At 38.8% G+C, this 18,940-nt stretch overlaps 1 protein-coding gene across 1 annotated transcript in view; it reads left to right on the top strand.

The window, feature by feature from the left end:
- STT3A (staurosporin and temperature sensitive 3-like A) overlaps positions 1–18,940 on the top strand; it is a 49,986-nt gene that overhangs the window by 17,123 nt on the left and 13,923 nt on the right. Inside the window, exons 11-12 of the mRNA XM_077353796.1 lie at positions 7,739–7,842; positions 8,572–8,667. Of these exons, the coding sequence (XP_077209911.1) occupies positions 7,739–7,842; positions 8,572–8,667 (200 nt within the window). The remainder of the gene's footprint in view (positions 1–7,738; positions 7,843–8,571; positions 8,668–18,940) is intronic.

The following is an 18,940-nucleotide window of genomic DNA, read 5'->3' as shown; positions in this document are numbered from 1 at the left end:
CATCCCTCACCTCGCCAATGTCAGGGCCGAAGAGCGCCCATCTACCGCCTCAGAAAAACTGTGAGAGGACAAGCTCAAGGTTATTTGAAACACTTGGAGGCGAAGCGTCGTCGCTTAGGCGAACCCCCATTCCGTCGATGGGAGGAGGTTCGTGAGGAGTTTCTTTACGCCTATGCGAAAGTAGCTCTTTATCAGTACGAGCAGAGGATAGAACGCGAGGAGGTAGCTTGCCGTGAGCGAAAAGCCGCCGCCCGTCCTGGACGAGAAGCCGAAATTGAAGCAGGACACAAATATTTGGAGCGTCGCATGCGAGCGTCAGATTTGTCGAGCCACTTTATTACTTCCCCTGTACCACTTGTTGATGACATTCTTACGGAGCCCGATGCTAGTATTGATGAGATCATCGATGTTGAGCCTTCGATTCCATCAGATTCAGATTTAGAATCTGAGATGGATGATCCAGAGTCTGAGACTCCGTTGCTTTCTGAGGTCGACATCATTGGGCATGACGATTCCGGGATTTCTGCTGCACCGATTGCCGAGCATCCAGCGAGCCAGCTTCATTCTTCTGAGGCAGATATTGTGGCAGATCCACTTGAGGCTGATCCATTGCCCGAGTCCGAGCCGAGTGACCTGACTGTTGAGCCATTACTTGAAATGGATGTTCGAGAGCATATTGTTGAGGATTGCGCTATTTTTGAGCCGGTTGAGCAGATTGTCGAGATTTGTGCTGACACAGAGGCGTTTGTTACGCAGATTGATCAGGAGGATTGCCCGTCTGATATCACTATGCCGGATACGATTCTAGCAGATGCCTTTGTTGTTGATTCCATTACGCCCGATGTGATACCAGTAGATGATGACCTTGTTGATGCTAGTTATGGATTGGTACTGCCCATCGCTGTTATGCCGATCCCACGGATCCAGGAGGAGTACGCTACGATCTTCCCAGCTAGTTTACTTCTCCAGCGCAGATTCTGTTCGCATGAGTCTACATGGCCCCTTTATTTCCTCTTCTTCGATGATTGCTTCCACCAGATTACGCGTTCTATTACTTCAGTGGATTGTTTACATCTTTGACCCAGGTGGACTTGAACTCGAGGGCGAGTTCTTTTTCAACCGGGGGAGAATGATGCAGATATTAGGATTTATTTCCGCATTATTTAGTTTCTAATATTTTTATTTCTATGTTATTAGTTTCTAGTATTTTATTTTCCATGTTATTTTTAGGAATTCTTATTTTATTAGGTTTCTATTTTTTAGGTTGTTTATTTGCCTATACAACTCTTTACAGTTTATTTTGTAACTTTGAGGATTAATACAATTGATTAAGAGCTTCTCCCCCAGATTTCTATTCTTCCCTCTCTCCTCTTCTCCTATTCGTCTTCTATTTCTCCCTAATTTCGTCTCTTCTTCAGGTTATTTTCGTCTATTCTTCCCCTATTCTTCTAATTCTATCCCCTTTCGTTTATTCTTCTCCCCTTTCTTCAATTTTTCTTCACGGTGCTGCATTACTCAGTAGCTTCTGTATTGTTGTTTTTTTTTCATAAAGGGGCTAGCTTGGCCCACTGTTCCTTTTGCGTCTCGGTTTCTAATTTTTTTGTTGTAAAGGGGCTACCTTGGCCCTATGTTCCCTTTGTTTCTCGGTTTCATAATAAAGGTATCTTTCTCAAAAGAAAAGAAATAAATACTCATTACCTTTTGCCTAACTTATGAACTGTAATGACCCGGATTTTTACTGCACGGATCGCTACCAGTCGAGTCTAGCTATCACCTACCTTATCAAACCTGAGAAGTGGGAATTTGAAGATGCTTGACCTTGAAGATGACAACGATCAGGGAGAAGTGATTCTCCTAGCTTTTTCCTTCTTCTCCCTCTCCTCCTCCCTTTTCTTTCTCTTTCTTCCTTTTCTCTTCATGGCTGCTCTATTTATAGGAAAAACTGACAGGAATAGTAACATGTGAATAGTTTTTATGCATAATAATTGTTATTTTTACCGAGTATTACATTCTACCTCCCTTAAAAGAATTTCGTCCCCGAAATTCCTCTCTTTACTCTCAGGAGAAAATGGTTCTACCCTAATCGTAACAACAAGCAATGGTTACATTCTGTATCTGTAAGACGAACACATGGAGGATTAGATATCTTTCAAGCTCGATCTATTGTCAATGTTTCATCTATCTAATCCCTTTCCTAAGACATACCCAAGACTCGTGCAACTAGGTTCCTCACAGACTAAATCTGGTGGCTCTGATATTGTCTGGTTCTAGACTGCAGCCATCCTGGTTTTGTTTTTCCATAGAAGACGCCTCTACACAGGGAAGGTGGGGATCTACACAAATAATCCAAGAACTTTTTCTCTCCGCTTCCGGTGTGGGACCAACACACCCTACTAGAGGAGATACAGCTCTGATACCAACTGTAACGACCCGGATTTTTACTGCACGGATCGCTATGGGCAACAAAACATATTTATTCCTATAATTACACAGCAGAAGGTTAAAGTAGATCCTAAATTTACAAAAAATCCCAAGTATGACATATTTAAAACCTTTTTACATCTGAGGAGATTGACTAGGTTCATCATTTCCGTATTTCCCCAAGTTGCTTTCACACTTCTCATAACTAAGGTTCCTCATTGACAAATACTCCCGCATCCAAATTTTCAAATCCTGGTGGGAAAAAGTGGGCTAGGAGAGCAGGTATATAGAAGCTTCAACACATAGTTGAAATCAATAATAAGAGACAGTTTTATAAAAATATGCCGTATTTTGTATAGAACATAATGTGAATTTAAAACTAATATTAGTAGGATTTTTTTTTATAGAAACAATATAACCAGATAGTAAAACAAACCATTTAAAGCCCAATAGTTTCCAACTATCTCTATTTTTGAAGTTTCCTGTAACGATCCGCCTCACCCTCGTATTGTCCGCTTTGGACTTGGCCCGCTTCCGCTTCTGGGTGAGCCGACCGCTCAGAGGTACAAACACGTCATACGAGAGAGACTATCGCACATTTACCTCTTCCATTTCTTTCATTTCTCATTTTCATTCAAACTTTTCGTGCATATGAAATCCAACATTTCATTTCATTTTCCAGAATGAAACACATTTCATCATTTTGAAATAAATATGATTTGATAGTTCCCAAATGTAAACAATGAATATTTGAAGTAAAACAGATAAGAAATATCTGAATAAAAGAACATATAAGCATATCCTTGTCACTTTCATTGAGAAAAGATATCAGTCGAGTCTAGCTATCACCTGCCTTATTAAACCTAAAAAGTGGGAATTTGAAGATGCTTGACCTTGAAGATGACAACGATCAGGGAGAAGTGATTATCCTAGCCTTTTCTTCTCCCTCTCCTCCTCCCTTTTATTTCTCTTTCTTCATTTTCTTTTCCTGGCTGCTCTATTTATAGGAAAAACTGAGGGGAATAGTAACATGTGAATAGTTTTTATGCATAATAACTGTTATTTTTACTGGGTATTACATGAACTCCACCCTAGTTCAAACTTATTCTTGTGCCGCCCCTCTTTTTTCCTTTTGGCATGGACTTAGCTTCTTAACATAAAATACAATCCATTGGTCAAGATCTTCTGAATCTTCGTGAGCTTCTTCTCACTATTTCTTTTTTCACTGGTATATTTCTCAAATAATCTCTCTCCAATTGATATCGGCCTTGGATTGATGATGCATGAGATATTTTTAATTAAGTTTTTGGAAGCCACATACTAACCCCAAATAATGCCTGAGTTGGTTAATCCAAACTGGACATTATGTTACAGTTATATAGTATATCATTTGTCATTTTATATTTCATTTTTACCCTTTGTTATCTTCCCTTCTTCTTACTATTCTCCTGTTAGATAATTTGAGATGACCAATCTCGGCCATTGTTTGTATAATACAAGATGTGTTTCTTTCTCCGGAATCGCAATCTTTTACCTAGCCTCATTATGACCTCTGTGTGTTGCCTCTACCACCACTGTTGCTACTATGCTTCCACCACTACTATCTTTAACTCAAGAAATTTTTATTATTTGCAGTTTTTTGTCTGTTTGGATTTTTTTTTCAATTTCATGTTAGCAAAATAATTAAATAAGATTATCTCTGAAACTTAGCTCTCTTGTGCAAGCATTTAATGTCATGGAGATTGGAATGCTATTTTCTTCTTTTTTGCTTTTGTGGTGTCATCATTAATGCTCGTATTATATCTTTGTAAAAAAAAAAAGCACATTTTTGAGTAGAAATCTGAATATTTACTGTAAAGCTCCATTCTCTATAAAAAGTAATGAGAACAACTAGGTCGACATGCACTGCTGGGATCAATGCTATCGATAATTTCTGGTTCCCGCCCAGGGACATGTATCTCCAATCGAAACTATTGATCTTGTAGAACATCATAAGATGACCCACATGGTGTTCGTCCTATGCTGAACAGACTTCAAATGTGTAGGATAAATTACTACAAAAATCAACAGTTAGCTTGTCTTGGTGGGACCCCAAACAATTCTTGATGGATCAAGGGCCTAGGATCATCCGATCAAGGTGTTTCTCAACAACAACATTTGGGTGGAATTGGGGTTTCTAGTCCGATCAATGGATCCTAGCACTGCAACATGGCACAAGTGGGGCTTGAGAAGTGTCTATTAGGAAGGAGCCTAACCACCACTGTCTTTTATCATTTTCAAGGAGTAATAACTTCTTTCCATGGATAAATGGGAAATTTTAATTGCATTAAAGCTCGAGTCTATGAAGAAATTAGGTGGTTTGGAGTTTGGGTGTCATTAGATAATGAAAAGTTCATTAACTTAGTTGACAATATATGGTATGTCACCCAGGTATATGATTAGGGATCAGGTATGAGGATTCTCTAAATCCCAAAGTTTAGAATATTGGTACAAAAAGGATATGCTTTTGTAGATATGGGTCACCTAAGATATAGAGATGTTTCCACTAAAAAATTTACATTTTTTGTCGTAGTTTTAATTTCAAAGTTCAATCTATAAAATCGTACAAAAAATGGTGAATAAATATAGAAGCAAACGAGCAATATTGAACTAGTCTCGTCATGCATGTTTAACTGTATCCTTGATTTTAAATTTGGGTTTCTGTTTCAGTTTCGGACGCCACGCAAATGAAAACATCTTGGTTTTGGTAGGAAATCATGTACAATCATGGAAACATATGTAAATGATAGAATTTAAAGATGAAACTTTAAGAAATGCTATAACAAGCACAAATACACACTTAAAAACCATAATATAAGCAAGACAACCATTCATAATGGTTTTAAAACATCGAACACCTAATGACATGCATTGTGGTGCATGTCTGATAATTTAATATGTACCAAATTTCACATGTAATTTATAAAAATATTTATATATAATACATGCACCATATTTAGCTTGCAATTCATATTAATATAATTATGTAATACATACTGATATGGTATACCACTATTACACTTATGATTTTGGTTTATGCATTTCAATTATTCAAGTTACAGTTTCGGTGGGATGAAACGAAAACATTTCAGTCATTTCTTGTCGGTTTCGGTGGAAATTTAAAACCTTGACTGTATATTATTGTGGTGGTCGATTCTGATGGTTCTTGCTATCTGGAACTGGTTCATTGGTTGATCTGTAACATCAATAGGTGGGTTACAGATGGCTTTGGCTACTCTTGGAGATTTCTGGGTCCTCACAGGGAGATTTTGGATATTGTGGAGGGCATTTGGTTTCGTTTAACCGAATCCTCTGTCCGACAAATGAGGCGGATTCTATCGCTTGTAGCTGGTGGATAGAGGCTCGTTATCTGTTTTTGATCATTTTCCCGCATGTAACTTTGCTTTTGTTTTCTCTTGTATCCTGCCTTTGATCATCTCGATTGAGGCTCGTCTCTGTGTTTTGCTTTCTTAATAAAGCGCTTATCATTCAAAAAAGAAACTATTACAACATTTATGTCCAAGTAAAAGGATAAATAAATCAATAGTTTAAAATTTTCTTTTTTCATTTTGTATTTTTTATAGACATTAATACATTATGGTGTATGAGTTAACTATTATTCCGGCGGTGGCTCAACTGGTCACGTTCTCCTGTTTTTTCCAATGAATTGTTGGTTCAAATCATGGATGAAAGATAAATGGTTTATTTAGTAACATAGTTTGCTCAAAACTCTTGTTAGACTTGATAAAAATTAAAGTGCTCGATGTTTCTTACACAAGTAGCTCAATGGAGCTCCACAAGTGATTCTTTCTTATTTGATATGATATGTCCAAACATGGACGGATTCGGGGGGGGGGGGGGGGGGGGGGGGGGGGGGGGGGTGTGTGGCAAGCGAAAAATCTGATTTTTTTTTCTCATATTAGTTTAAATTCCTAAAAATCTTAATTTCTTGATTTTGCACTGAATGGGGAAGTTGCCCCTTTCAACTTTTTTGCTAAATCGTATCTTTGCTTTTTACAAAAACCGATTCATGCCTTTTTTGTTGGCGTGTGATACATCCACTCCTTTTTTACACGGGACAGCCCCATGCAGTGTAAAAGAGTAGTCATAAATTCACTAGAGAGGGCTGTTCTAAGTAAAAACAGGGGGCTAATTTATCACTTGCCTTTTTTTGTGCAAAACTGAAAACGTGTTTTACTTAAAAACGAATTCTAATTTATCACTTGCCTTTTTTTTTTTGCAAAACTGAAAACGTGTTTTACTTAAAAACGAATTCTCCCCTTTTTATTTGCGCAAAACCCTTAATTTCGAGAAAGAACTTCGATTAGGGTTTCATTCTCCCATCTTCTTCAATCTCGAGACGGTTTTTGGGGTTATTGTTTCTTCCATGTTCGGATTGAGTCTGAGATTTCATTCAGCTGCCGAGGTATGTTTATATCCTCCTCTTTCTCAATCTTTCTCTCTTTATCTCTCAACCTTTCCATCCCTCATTTCAATCTTTTTTTAACTATCAAAGTGTGAATAACTTTAAAATTCTCTCTCTCTCTCTCTCTGATTTTTTAGTAATGAATTGGTTTATTGGATTTAAAGTTCTCAAAACATGAAAACTCGCTGAGGAGAGTTGAGCAAACTTTCCTTAGGCTTGAAAAAATAGTTGTAATTGATTTTTTTAATTGAAATCAGTTAAATTTATTGTTTGTGTTATCTTTTACTTTTTAATACTTTATAAAGATTTATTAATTATTATATAACAATCTTTGTTTGCCCCCCCCCCGGATGCAATTTCCTGGATCCGTCCCTGTGTCCAAACCTAAGCAGACAATTATTGGTGGGTGTGTTAGTGTCAGCTTTTTCTTTTCAAATGATATGAATGAAATACTCCTTAGCAGGTTTATATAGAAGCAATCTTTCAGTTGTATGGTGGGTTACATGCTCTGTATTAGCTGGACCCAAACTGCCACCTTAGGGTAATGCTAAGAGGAAAATTTTCATGTACCTATTGCGCTTACGTGCATCTATCTGTACATGATATGTATCGCCTTATGTGCCTTTATTTGCATATTTTATGTGTTTTTGTGTCACTTTGAGGATGCACGAGAGTGGCTTTGGTGTTATGCTATTAGTATTTGGTAACATTGCTGACACCTTTACACTAAGTCTTGGTCTTGCCTAATTTGCAAACAAAATATTCTTTTCAGGGACTTTCTTCACCAGATGCGTTTGGTTTATATTGGTCTGTACCATTTTTTTTCCTATGACTAATTTGATGTATTTGCAGGTTTTCATTATTATCCATGTGGTGGCTCTTGTGTATTACATCAAAGGGATTCTTTCTCCACAAATGTTTAAAGTGGCTATGACACTTGTTGTGTCCCTTGGCATGTAAGCTCTACTGGCCTTCTATGCTGTTGATGATTTCAGTAAGCAGCAAGGCATCTCTAGAAGTAAATTGTAGTTTTTATTATTTGGTTGTTCTTGAGAATTTGGTGGTAAGAATTAGGTTGTTCTAAAAGAGATTAGGGAGTTCTATTGTACCAAATACCAAATTTGAAATTACCAATATCCTGTAACTAAAATTAAAGACCAGTATTAAAATACACAAAGGATCCATCAAATGTTTTCCTCACCTTCTGCTGGCCTTGTATGCTGTTAATGATTTCAGCAAATTCTAGTTGTTATGATACTGCCATTCTTGAGAATTTGATGGTAAGAATTAGGTTGTTCTAAAATAGATTAGGGAGTGATATTGTACCAAATTACCAAGGGATTTGCTAGGGGCCATCGCAAAAAGCATTTCCCAGAACGTCTGTTGCATGAGAGAGCAGCCCCCTCATGAATAATATGACAAATCTGTTGAAAAGTGAGCCTACGTGGCTGCTTTCACATGCAACAGATGTTCTGCGAAATGCCTTTTGCGATGGACCCTAGCAAATCCCAATTACCAATGTCCTGTAAATAAAACTAAAGGATCTACTATTTAAAAAAAAAAAATATAAATGAAGAATCCAGAATGTTTTCCTTGCCGTATATATTATATTTGATTGTAGATTATTCTCTTTTTGTCATATAACCTTTCATGTTGAATGTAATGTTTGTGGCTTCATTTTTCAGGGCAGTCTGTTGTGCAGTGGTAGCTGTACTTATAGCTTTGGTTGCTTCCAGCCCAACGAAGGGATGGAGTGGTCGCAGTTTGAGTCTTCTTGACCCGTAAGTAGCTACTACTACATTTGATGTACTTTTGCTTTGCTTGCCAAAGGGAAAGCTGCATTTTATTTGTTCTTAAATAGTGGACAGTCCCTGTAAAAGTTGAATCTCAAAGCAAAAAATAAGAGGACTTTATAACCGTAATCATGGCATTCTTAAGAGAAAAACTTCTCTTTCATGACCATCTAGTAGTGATGTTGTCATGCAGAACTGAGTACAATGGAAGACATGATGTAGTTGCATTGAGGAAACAAAATTCCAGCAGAAATCAACACAGAGAACAGAAGAAAATATTTGGATGGTGCCTATTACTGTTTGTACATGAAATATTAACTCAAGCAGAAATCCACAGAGAAATAGAATAAAACATTCAAACACTGCCTGTTACTGTTCGTACAAGATGGGAAACATTGAATTCAGAGCTAAAACAAGAAAGAAGAAAATGCGTCTGTCCTTCTATATTTTCATCCACACACACACACACACACACACACACTAAATTCTTGGAATAAAACTCCCACAAGTTTATCTCTTGCAGAAAACTTTTAAAACATCCTTTAAAATTGAACAAAAATCCCCACAAATTTCTAAATTCAAAATGGCAAGGAAGCCTGGCAGTTGGACGACCATGGGTGGATGCCTTGCTAATGTCAACATGATGCCTATTATCTTATAATCACTATTTTATATTACTATAAAAAATTTAATAAACATATATTTTTCCATTCATATTATATTCATTTTGTTAAATAATTATTTTCTTGTGTTATACTTCTATAATTTTTTTTGAATGGTAGCAAATTTCATTTCAAAAAGAGATGACCAAGAAAGTCATCCCCGAAGGTACATGCGAACAGGAATATACAAAGATGGACTGAAAAAAAAGAAGGAAAGACATCACGGGGGTAAATAATCTAACCACTCCAAGCTTTGCTTGACGACTCTTTCCCTAGCCAACGGACCGGCCACACTATTTACTAATCTTCTAACATGTGAGAAAAATGATCAAAGAACCTCCCATTTTATCCATGATCTCATCAAATAAATGTGCAAATCTCCACGGCGGGACAAGAGAGCCTCTTAGCCACCGTATGGTATTAAGAGAGTCGCCCTCAACCATTACCGTATTTAGATCCTCCTTCGCCAAACTTATTATTGCTGATGAGCAGCTAGTACTTCAGCTTCACTTGCATCCGCAGTCCCTATGGGCCCTGAAAACGCCCACACAACCCTCCTCCAGAATCTCTAAGGACTCCCCCTATACCCTCTGGGCTTGGATTTCCCAAACTAGAGCCATCAAAGTTTAATTTTAGCATTCCCTGTCCAGGGGGATGCCAAATCTCCCGCCTTTCAAAACTAAGACAAACTTCCTTCCACCCCTTCCAAAGAGCGTATGAAGAGATAAAACGAAAAGAAGACATTGTGCCCAATCAATAGTCAAGGCTATGACTTTAATAAAAAGAGAAGGCAGAGATTTGGAAACACCAGCGAAAACTCTTGCATTCCTTTCTCTCCAGAGGACCCACAAAGTGGCTAACAAACACACATTACAAAGAATCTTCCCTTTATGTCTCCAGGGAACCAACGGCCGACCTTCTAGATAACCCAGAAGAATCCCAGATCCATACCCTCTTATACCCTCTTGCATGGCTGATATAACAACTCTCTAGCAACTTAAAAAATCTCGGCACCTCAGGAATCTCCTTGTAAAAAAAGTTCCTTCTAAAAGAAGGGACCCAGAGTCCCAGATCACCTTGTATTCACTCCTTTTGAAACGATCTTGTACCATAGCATCCTTTTGAGAAGCAACAATATACAAACATGGAAACAAATTCTTTAAGGAAGAGTAAGAGCACCAAATATCGTTCTAAAAACTAATTCTGTGTCCAGTGTAGACTCTAAATCGGATACCTTGATTAAATTGATGTTTCAAGAGCAATATGTCACGCCAAACAGATACCCCCGGTCTCCTGAATATATCTTTAGACTCTTAATGACCCATTTCCGCCCTATATTTGCTTTCTATCAACTTTGCCCACAGTTGTAATGGCTCTTCTCCAAACCTCTACAACCATTTACCCAAAAGAGAGTAGTTCACTTCCTTGATTCTCCTGATTGCCAGACCACCTCCTTTCAAAGGTTTGCAAACATCGAATGGGCTACCCCGTTTGTCTCCTGAGCCTCCCCACAAGAACTTTCTTTGTATTTTCTCAATGCGCTTCACTATACTTAAAGGGCACTTGAAAATGGAAAGCTGGTAGATAGGTCACTTGATAAAATATAATATCCTATTTTTAATGTGGATTCAATGCGTCTTCTGTCCCTATAAAATACCTTGGTCTTCCCCTTAGAGACAAATATCTCAGCCAACATGATTGGGACCTAGTTGTGGAGAGAATAGTCGACTCTTGGGAATGTAGGTACCTATCTTTGCCCGGGAATATTACCTTACTTTAGGTGTTTCTATCTTATATTTTCAGAGTGTTTCTTTCCTTCTATTATTGAGGAGGGGTCGCCGAACAAGAAGATCAATTAGATAGAGCGCTACTCTATTTAAGGGGTTGGTTTATCAATAGCAGCAGCTACTAGTTTCAAGTGATGGTTTCTATGGGACCACGTTAAGCATAGCCTTATCTCGCCGATTGACCTTATCCCGACTCCTGTTGGTCAGGGATTACATCGCCTCACCCCATTGCTCAACGAGGGGGAGCAGCCGGCTTGCTTGTTGAGATTCGACCACCGATGAAAGGAAGATTCCCTTATGGAGAAGGAGTAAGGCCTAGGGTAGGGCTCTTTCCTTAGGTCCAAGGTCTATTCCCTCTCCTCCCAGATCATTTCTTTCGAAGTTGATAAGGTTAACCATTCGAGAATGACCCGCGAAGACAGGCGTTGTTCTTTTTCAAACTATCCATGAGCCTCTTAGCGATCTCTCGGACACACGGGACGATGATACCTGATAAGGACCACCAACTTGACCATAAGAATAGATGGCCATATAAGCGACATCCTAGCCAGAGAAGAGCAACAGGAGCTATATTCAAGGAAGTTGAACAAAAAATGAGGAAGAGGTTGACCACTTCTTTGCCCTTGATTGACTTGTCTTAATGACCGCCTGTTCCCGCCCAACTCGCAGCCGGATTACGATAAGAATTCCTCCCCTTGTAGCAAATAGAATCGAAATGATATTTTTCAACTTTCTGAATGATGATTCTCTGTCAAGAAAGTTCATCTGATTCACTGCGAGACGGGTGTGGGTGGTCTTGGTGTTAGAACAGTAGAGCCCGAAATGGAGGGAGGGGCTCTGGGTGTCGAAAGCTCCCCCTCGATATGTAACAGAAGTCCAAGTACACCATGCCCTCTTCCATAGGACATTTCAATCGTGAAGGATTCAATCCAGCCACAGGTTCCCCCCTACGTCTACCTTGTTACGCCCTCCCTAAGCCAACTTCCTGCTATTCGGCTTCCTTTAAAAACAACACAAAAGAAAGATATTTTGTAACTTTCTGTGCGATAATGATTCCCTTGTCAAGAAAGGTCATTTGATTAACTGGGAGACGAGTGTGAGTGGTCTTGGTCTCAAGATCATTAGAGCCCAAAATGATGCTCCTTTGGCTAAGTGGTAGAGAATTCGAAACAATAATGAAGAGCTTTAGGCTAGGGTGCACTGTCTACTCAAAATATTAAAAAGCTGGTCTATGCTTAAAATTTGGGCTTGGGGAATGGGTGGAGGATGAGTCTCCATTGAAGGGAAATTGGAAGATGGTCTTCTAAACTTTTTCTTCCCGCCTCTCATGAAGTGTTGTAACCTGTCTTATGCTTTCTTATGTCTGGATAATTGGTGTGGAGATTCGTTCGCCAAATCCTTCCCATACCTCTTCGGTCGAGCGGTCAATCCTAGAGCTTTAATTGCAGATTATGTGGATGGAGTTGGTTCATGGAGGGTCTGTTTGGTTGCTCAATATCCCGTGTTTTGTAGGGGTTTTGTGTCATTTTTGTCTGCCATGTTAGAAAATACTCGTTGGTTGCATGTAGAGTTCCAAACTACATCGAGACTACTTGGTTTGTCTCCTTCTTGTCTTTCCTATGTGGACATACCAGCAAACGACTAGCAAAATCCAAGCAAAAAAGGTGGTTTTTTACTAGTAGTGTTGGGATTGATGCTCTCTCTCTCTCTCTCTATATATATATAAATATATATATATATATATATATATATATATATATATATATAGAGAGAGAGAGAGAGAGAGAGAGAGAGAGAGAGAGAGAGAGAGAGAGAGGTGTTTCTAGTCGGCCGGCCAGAAACACAATGGGCCCACATTGTTTGGATGATCCGAAGCATTCATTTGATATGCCTTGACATAGTCAGGGTGTGCCCAAGAAATCAGCTCCATAGGATCATCATCCTAACCCTTTGATTTGTGGAGGTGAAAAATGGACAGATTTGTGGAGGTTTATACTCGTCCATTTTAACCTCCACAAATCGAACGGTTAGGATGATCCTATGGAGATGATTTTTTGGGAACACCGTATCTATGTCGGGGCCCATCAAATGAATGGTTTACATCACCCAAACAGCGTGGGCCCACCTTATTTCTAGGCGGCGGACTAGATAAACTTATCTAGTCGGCCAACTAGAAACACTTTCTAGTCCGTCGGCTGAAAACACATGGGGCCCACATTGTTTGGATGATCCAAAGCATTCATTTGAGATGCCCGGACATAAATAGGGCGTACCCAAAAAATCAGCTCCATAGGATCATCCTAACCCTTCGATTTGTGGAGCTGAAAAATGGACAGATTTGCGCAGGTTTAGAGCTGTCCATTGTGAGCTCCACAAATCGTAGGGTTGGGATGATCCTATGGAGCTGATTTTTGGGGCACACCCTGTCTATGTCAGGGCCCATCAAATGAATGGTTTTTATCACCCAAACTAGGTGGGTCCCTGCTGTTTTTTTGGCCGATGGACTAGAAGAGTGTTTCTAGTTGGCAGACTAGAAAAACTTTTCACTATATAATGGGATTTGCTAGTGTCCATCGCAGAATGCATTTTGCGGATGGTCTGTTGCATCTGACAGCAGCCACACAGGCACATTTTTCAGCAGATTGTCTCCATTCATGAGGTGGCTGCTGTCAGATGCAACAGACCATCCGCGAAATGCCTTCTGTGATGGACGCTAGCAAATCCCTATATATATATATATATATATATATATATATATACACACACACACACCCCCTACCATTACTCTATGAAGTTGACAACCCAATACTACTTCCACTGCTCTATGAGGTAGTTACAAGGAGACTACTTGGCTTGTCTCCTCCCTGTTGAATACTTAAGTTTTAATTCACCACTACTCTACGAGGTAGCTACCTACAACCAAACTGACTCTGAGGGATGGTAACCCGTTCCTGCGGGAAGGTGCCTCCCTTAGAATTGCAGATGAGTTCTTGGGGCTCTCGACGAGGATTAGCAACCATTTTTTCTATCCAGCTAATTGCAAGGATGAGTTAATTTGGATTCCAGAGAAAAAATGGATTCTTAGCTGTGAAGTCTTTTTATGTTTCCTCAACATTTGGATATCTCATGCGTCCTCTAGAGTGATGACCTTCTTATACTTTGTCCTCAATGGCAAAGTTCTCACGTCAAGGGGATTAGTTTTCCAAGAGTGTTTTTGTCTCCTGTGGTTTATCTATAGAAACTACTACTCATCTAGTCATCTATTTCCCCAAAGCGGTTAGGGTATGGAGCTTTTTCTTCACACATCAAGGGGATTAGTTTTCCAAGAGTGTTTTTGTCTCCCGTGGTTTATCTATAGAAACTACTACTCATCTAGTCATCTATTTCCCCAAAGCAGTTAAATATAATATCTTGAGCATTTTGTAATGGAAATATCTTCATTTTTAATGTGAATTCGGATGAGTCTAATTGTTTGTTGGTCCTGTCCCTAGCGAAATGATGGTGTAAAAAGCGTGGCAATAATAGGCTTGAATTTTTATGGGTAATCTTGCTTCCATCAGGTTTCTTAATAATGTGGAAGGTTATAAATTATCAGGATATTTAATGGTAAAATTAGCTCGATTGGTAAAGTTGTTAGCTAGATTATTGTTGAGGTTTCTGTGCCTGCTGCTAAGGAGAAATGGTGCGAATGTGAATGCTCAAGATATTATGGTTGATTGGATATTGCTATTCAGTAAAATGCTCAAGATATTTCCATTAAAAAATGCTCAAGATATTATATTTAACTGGATTCATATTAGTGCAAAGTTCTTTCTCCCACTTAGTCACCTGATGTTTTTTTTCTTTCTTGGAAGCATTAATAACATATCAAATAATACAAAGTATAACGAAAACCTCTCAGAACAAAGCCCTTAAGTATAGGAAAAAGACAAGCATCAAATTGTCGCATACTTAGTTGACCACTAACCATAATCTTCTGAAAATTGGTCCAAGTGATTTTCATATATTTTTGAAAACATTTTATTAGATAGATCTCATTCTTTCCAATTCCATACAATTCCATAAGAGTACAAGAACGTCAAAATCTGATAAGAAACGAATGAGATATGAATTTTACGAGCCGGCAAAAATACTCGAAAAACCAGTTTTTATTTGTCCTGTTTGTTAGGGTGCCCGAAGGAAACTGTTAGGGTGCCCGAACACCTTCTTAGGGCTCCCGAACGTCTTCTGAAGGTCATCCGAGATGACCGTTGGAAAGCCTATAACGGCTAGTTTTGGGTTTGCTCTATATAAGGGTTCCTTAACCCTCCAAACTCAATTCTAACACTCCTAAGCCTACTTGGAACAGGCTCCTCCAGATGTTGGATTATTGAAGTTGAATTTTGATGGTAGTAGTAAGCTCTCTATTCGTTTCTTTTCCTTTTCAAGCCCTTGCAGTAAACCGAGAACTGTTATGCAGTGGAGGTTGAGGTCCATGCACTTTGAAGTCGAATCAGGTTGATCCCTTTGATCAGTGTTTCTAAATTATTGATTGAAGGCAACTCTCTTAATACTATTCTTTGGTTTAGGGGGATGTAGCTCTAGGGGTGCAACTTGGGTCGGGTTGAGGCCAACCCGAACCCAACTCGAGAGTCCATTTCTCCAACCCGAACCCAACCCGCATCAGTTTTGCTCAACCCGAACCCGACTTGAGTTGCAATAGTAAAAAGCAAATGGTGAAAGAAAGAAAAATCAAAACAGAAAAAACTAAGAAAATGAAAAAAATAACACCGAGCACCATTACATTTATCGCCATTTGTTTCTGCTATTGCATCTGGATGGACTCTCCCAATGAATCCCTTCATATTTGCACATATCATCTTCATCCTTAAGTTTTGCACCCTTACCTATAAGCTAGACTCGAAACTTTCAGCTATTGGATGTTTTGGAGTGAAAATAGAAGAAGGCCAACTTTATCTACAAAACCATTCCAACCCAGTTGGTAAACTAGGAAGAAGAATGTTACGAACCCGAATCGGTTCGTAACGTAATTGATCTTCTTAGAGCGAAGATCAACCTCTTGAGCCACTTCGAGGGAATGATCAATCCTCTTTTGTGCAAAAAGACACAATTTCTAATAAGATTTCTCATTCTTTCATTAGCAGTAGCATGTGCTTATATAAAGCACTTACAGATAAAAATAGAAAATGATAAACATAGAAAGATCTAGAAAGATCTTATGATAAATATAAAAATTACAAAATAAAAATTATACTAATCTAAATTAGTATCCTAATCTATCAAGCTACTAAATATATCAGATCTAGTAAAATCTGATCTTATTCTCTAAAATAAAAAGTAATTTATTCCATTCTAAATGGAACCCATCTAGGCATGTATCATTCCACCCCTCTTGAAATCAACCTTGTCCTCAAGGTCGGAGATTACGAATTGGATGGTGAAAAATGAAATCATGTGTCCCTTTCTTCCTCTCTTCATCTTGTAATTAGTCATCATTACGAATGTCGTCATCAAGAGTTTATGACGCTCCATTTTAAAACTGTTATCATCGGGCCTTTTATCAAAGCTCTTTCGTTGCGTTTTTTTGGAATGGTTTAGATAGTGATGCACGGATGGTTGTGGGCGAGGATCTTTACTTTGGCGTCGGACGGGCCGAGATGATTGACGGATTTTTCGGCGACGAACTCGACGACGCTGAAAATCAACGACTTTATTTTGTGGTTTCTTCTATCTCTTTTCTTTCTCCGTTCTTTTCTCCTCTTTTCCTTTTTCGTCTTTTCTTTTTCATCGGGCAAGACTTCTCGATCACTATGTCGATCTTGTTCAAGCCTTCTACAAATTGTCGTTGCCATTCCATCATTTCCCAAACGAGTGCTTTGATCTTCTGAAGATCTCCACGTATGGATTCGCAACACTCTGAAGACGTAGCCATGGCGCAAGATCGACCGCTCTGATTCCAATTGTTACGAACCTGGATCGGTTCGTAACGCGATTGATCTTCTTAAAGGGAAGATCAATCGTTGCACTCCTCTTGAAATCAACCTTGTCCTCAAGGTTGGAGATTATGAATTGGATGGTGAAAAATGAAATCATGTGTCCCTTTCTTCCTCTCTTCGTCTTGTAATTAGTCATCATTATGAATGTCGTCATCAAGAGTTTATGACGCTCCATTTTAAAACTGTTATCATCGGGCCTTTTGTCAAAGCTCTTTCGTTGCGCTTTTTGGAATGGTTTAGATGGTGATGCACAAATGGTTGTGGGCGAGGATCTTTACCCTGGCGTCGGATGGGGCGAGATGATTGACGGACTTTTCGGCGACGAGCTCGACGGCGCTGAAAATCAACGACTACTTTCTTTTGTGGTTTCTTTGGTTTTTTTTTCTATCTCCTTTCTTTCTCCGTTCTTTTCTCCTCTTTTCCTTTTTCATCTTTTTTTTTTTCATAGGGCAAGACTTCTCGATCAGCATGTCGATCTTGTTCAAGCCTTCCACAAATTGTCGTTGCCATTTCATCATTTCCCAAACGAGTGCTTTGATCTTCTGAAGATCTCCACGCATGGATTCACAACACTTCGAAGACGTAGCCATGGCGCAAGATCGACCGCTCTGATACCAATTGTTACGAACCCGGATTGGTTCGTAACGCGATTGATCTTCTTAGAGGGAAGATCGACCTCTTGATTCACTTCGAGGGAAGGATCAGTCCTCCTTTGTGCAAAGAGACAATTTCTAAGATAATTTCTTCATTCATTTCATTAACAATAGCATGTGCTTATATAAAGCACTTACAGATCAAAATAGAAAATGATAAACATAGAAAGATCTAGAAAGATCTTATGATAAGAATAGAAATAGCCAAATAAAGATTATCCTAATCTAACATAACTAGATCTGGTAACATCTGATATTATTCACTAAAATATCTAATTAATTTATTCCACCCTAAGTGGGACCCATCTAGGCACCTAACAAAGAACTCTAGTTTTCTAATGCCCATGGAAAATAGATAAGCAAGGAAGAAGATTCGGAGAAAACTTTGAATGTGAGAGAGAGAGCATGGGGAATAGGGTATTGCCATTAATGAGTATAGAGAGAAGAGACAAGACAACGCATGGGAAGTGGGAAATAGAGTGCTGTCATTATTAATAGGAGAGAAGAGACAACACTGCTGTCATTAATAAATGAGAATAGACTATACATTTAATGGCTATGGTAAAGCGTAAAGAAAGCTCTTGTTTCTAAGGTTTTCTATTGAAACCTTATTTTAAATAAATATTAAATTACTAAAAATTGGAAAAAAAAGGAATGTCTGGTTACACGCTGGGTCGGGTTGGGCGCAGCTCAACCCTAGTCCGACCCGATTTTTTATCTAGTTACGATTTTCCGACCCGACCATTCCCCAACCCAACCTGCTAAAAAATCAGGTTGAACCCATCGGGTTCGGGTTGAGCCCGACCCAAGTTGCACCCCTATGTAGCTCATCTTTCGATTTTTAGACAATTGTTCAGAGAAATTTTTGACGTGTTGAGTATGGTGGGTTGCAGATTTAATCATATTCATAGAGGAGGCGTCCCTTATGCTGATCAGCTTGTGAATTTTGATGTTACGAACTTACGAATCCTGGTTTGATGATGTTTGATGATGCTGGGAGTTAGCTCCATAGTTGCCAGAGTGGGAAGCAAGTACGAGAAGAGATGCGGGAAGCGAGGGGTTTACTAAAGAGAAAAAGTGGGAAGCAAAATGTTTAAAAAATAAATAAAATAAAGACAGAGTGTGTTGGAAGCGTCATTGAAAGTCAGCATGAAGCATATAAT

Source organism: Tasmannia lanceolata, unplaced genomic scaffold, assembly GCF_043159265.1.
Source record: "Tasmannia lanceolata isolate RefF3 unplaced genomic scaffold, GAP_Taslan_0.1 ptg000015l, whole genome shotgun sequence".
NCBI classification, from domain to species: Eukaryota; Viridiplantae; Streptophyta; class Magnoliopsida; order Canellales; family Winteraceae; genus Tasmannia; species Tasmannia lanceolata.
The sequence above is the reverse complement of the archived record's forward strand: the minus strand, read 5'-3'. Positions and strand labels throughout refer to the sequence as shown.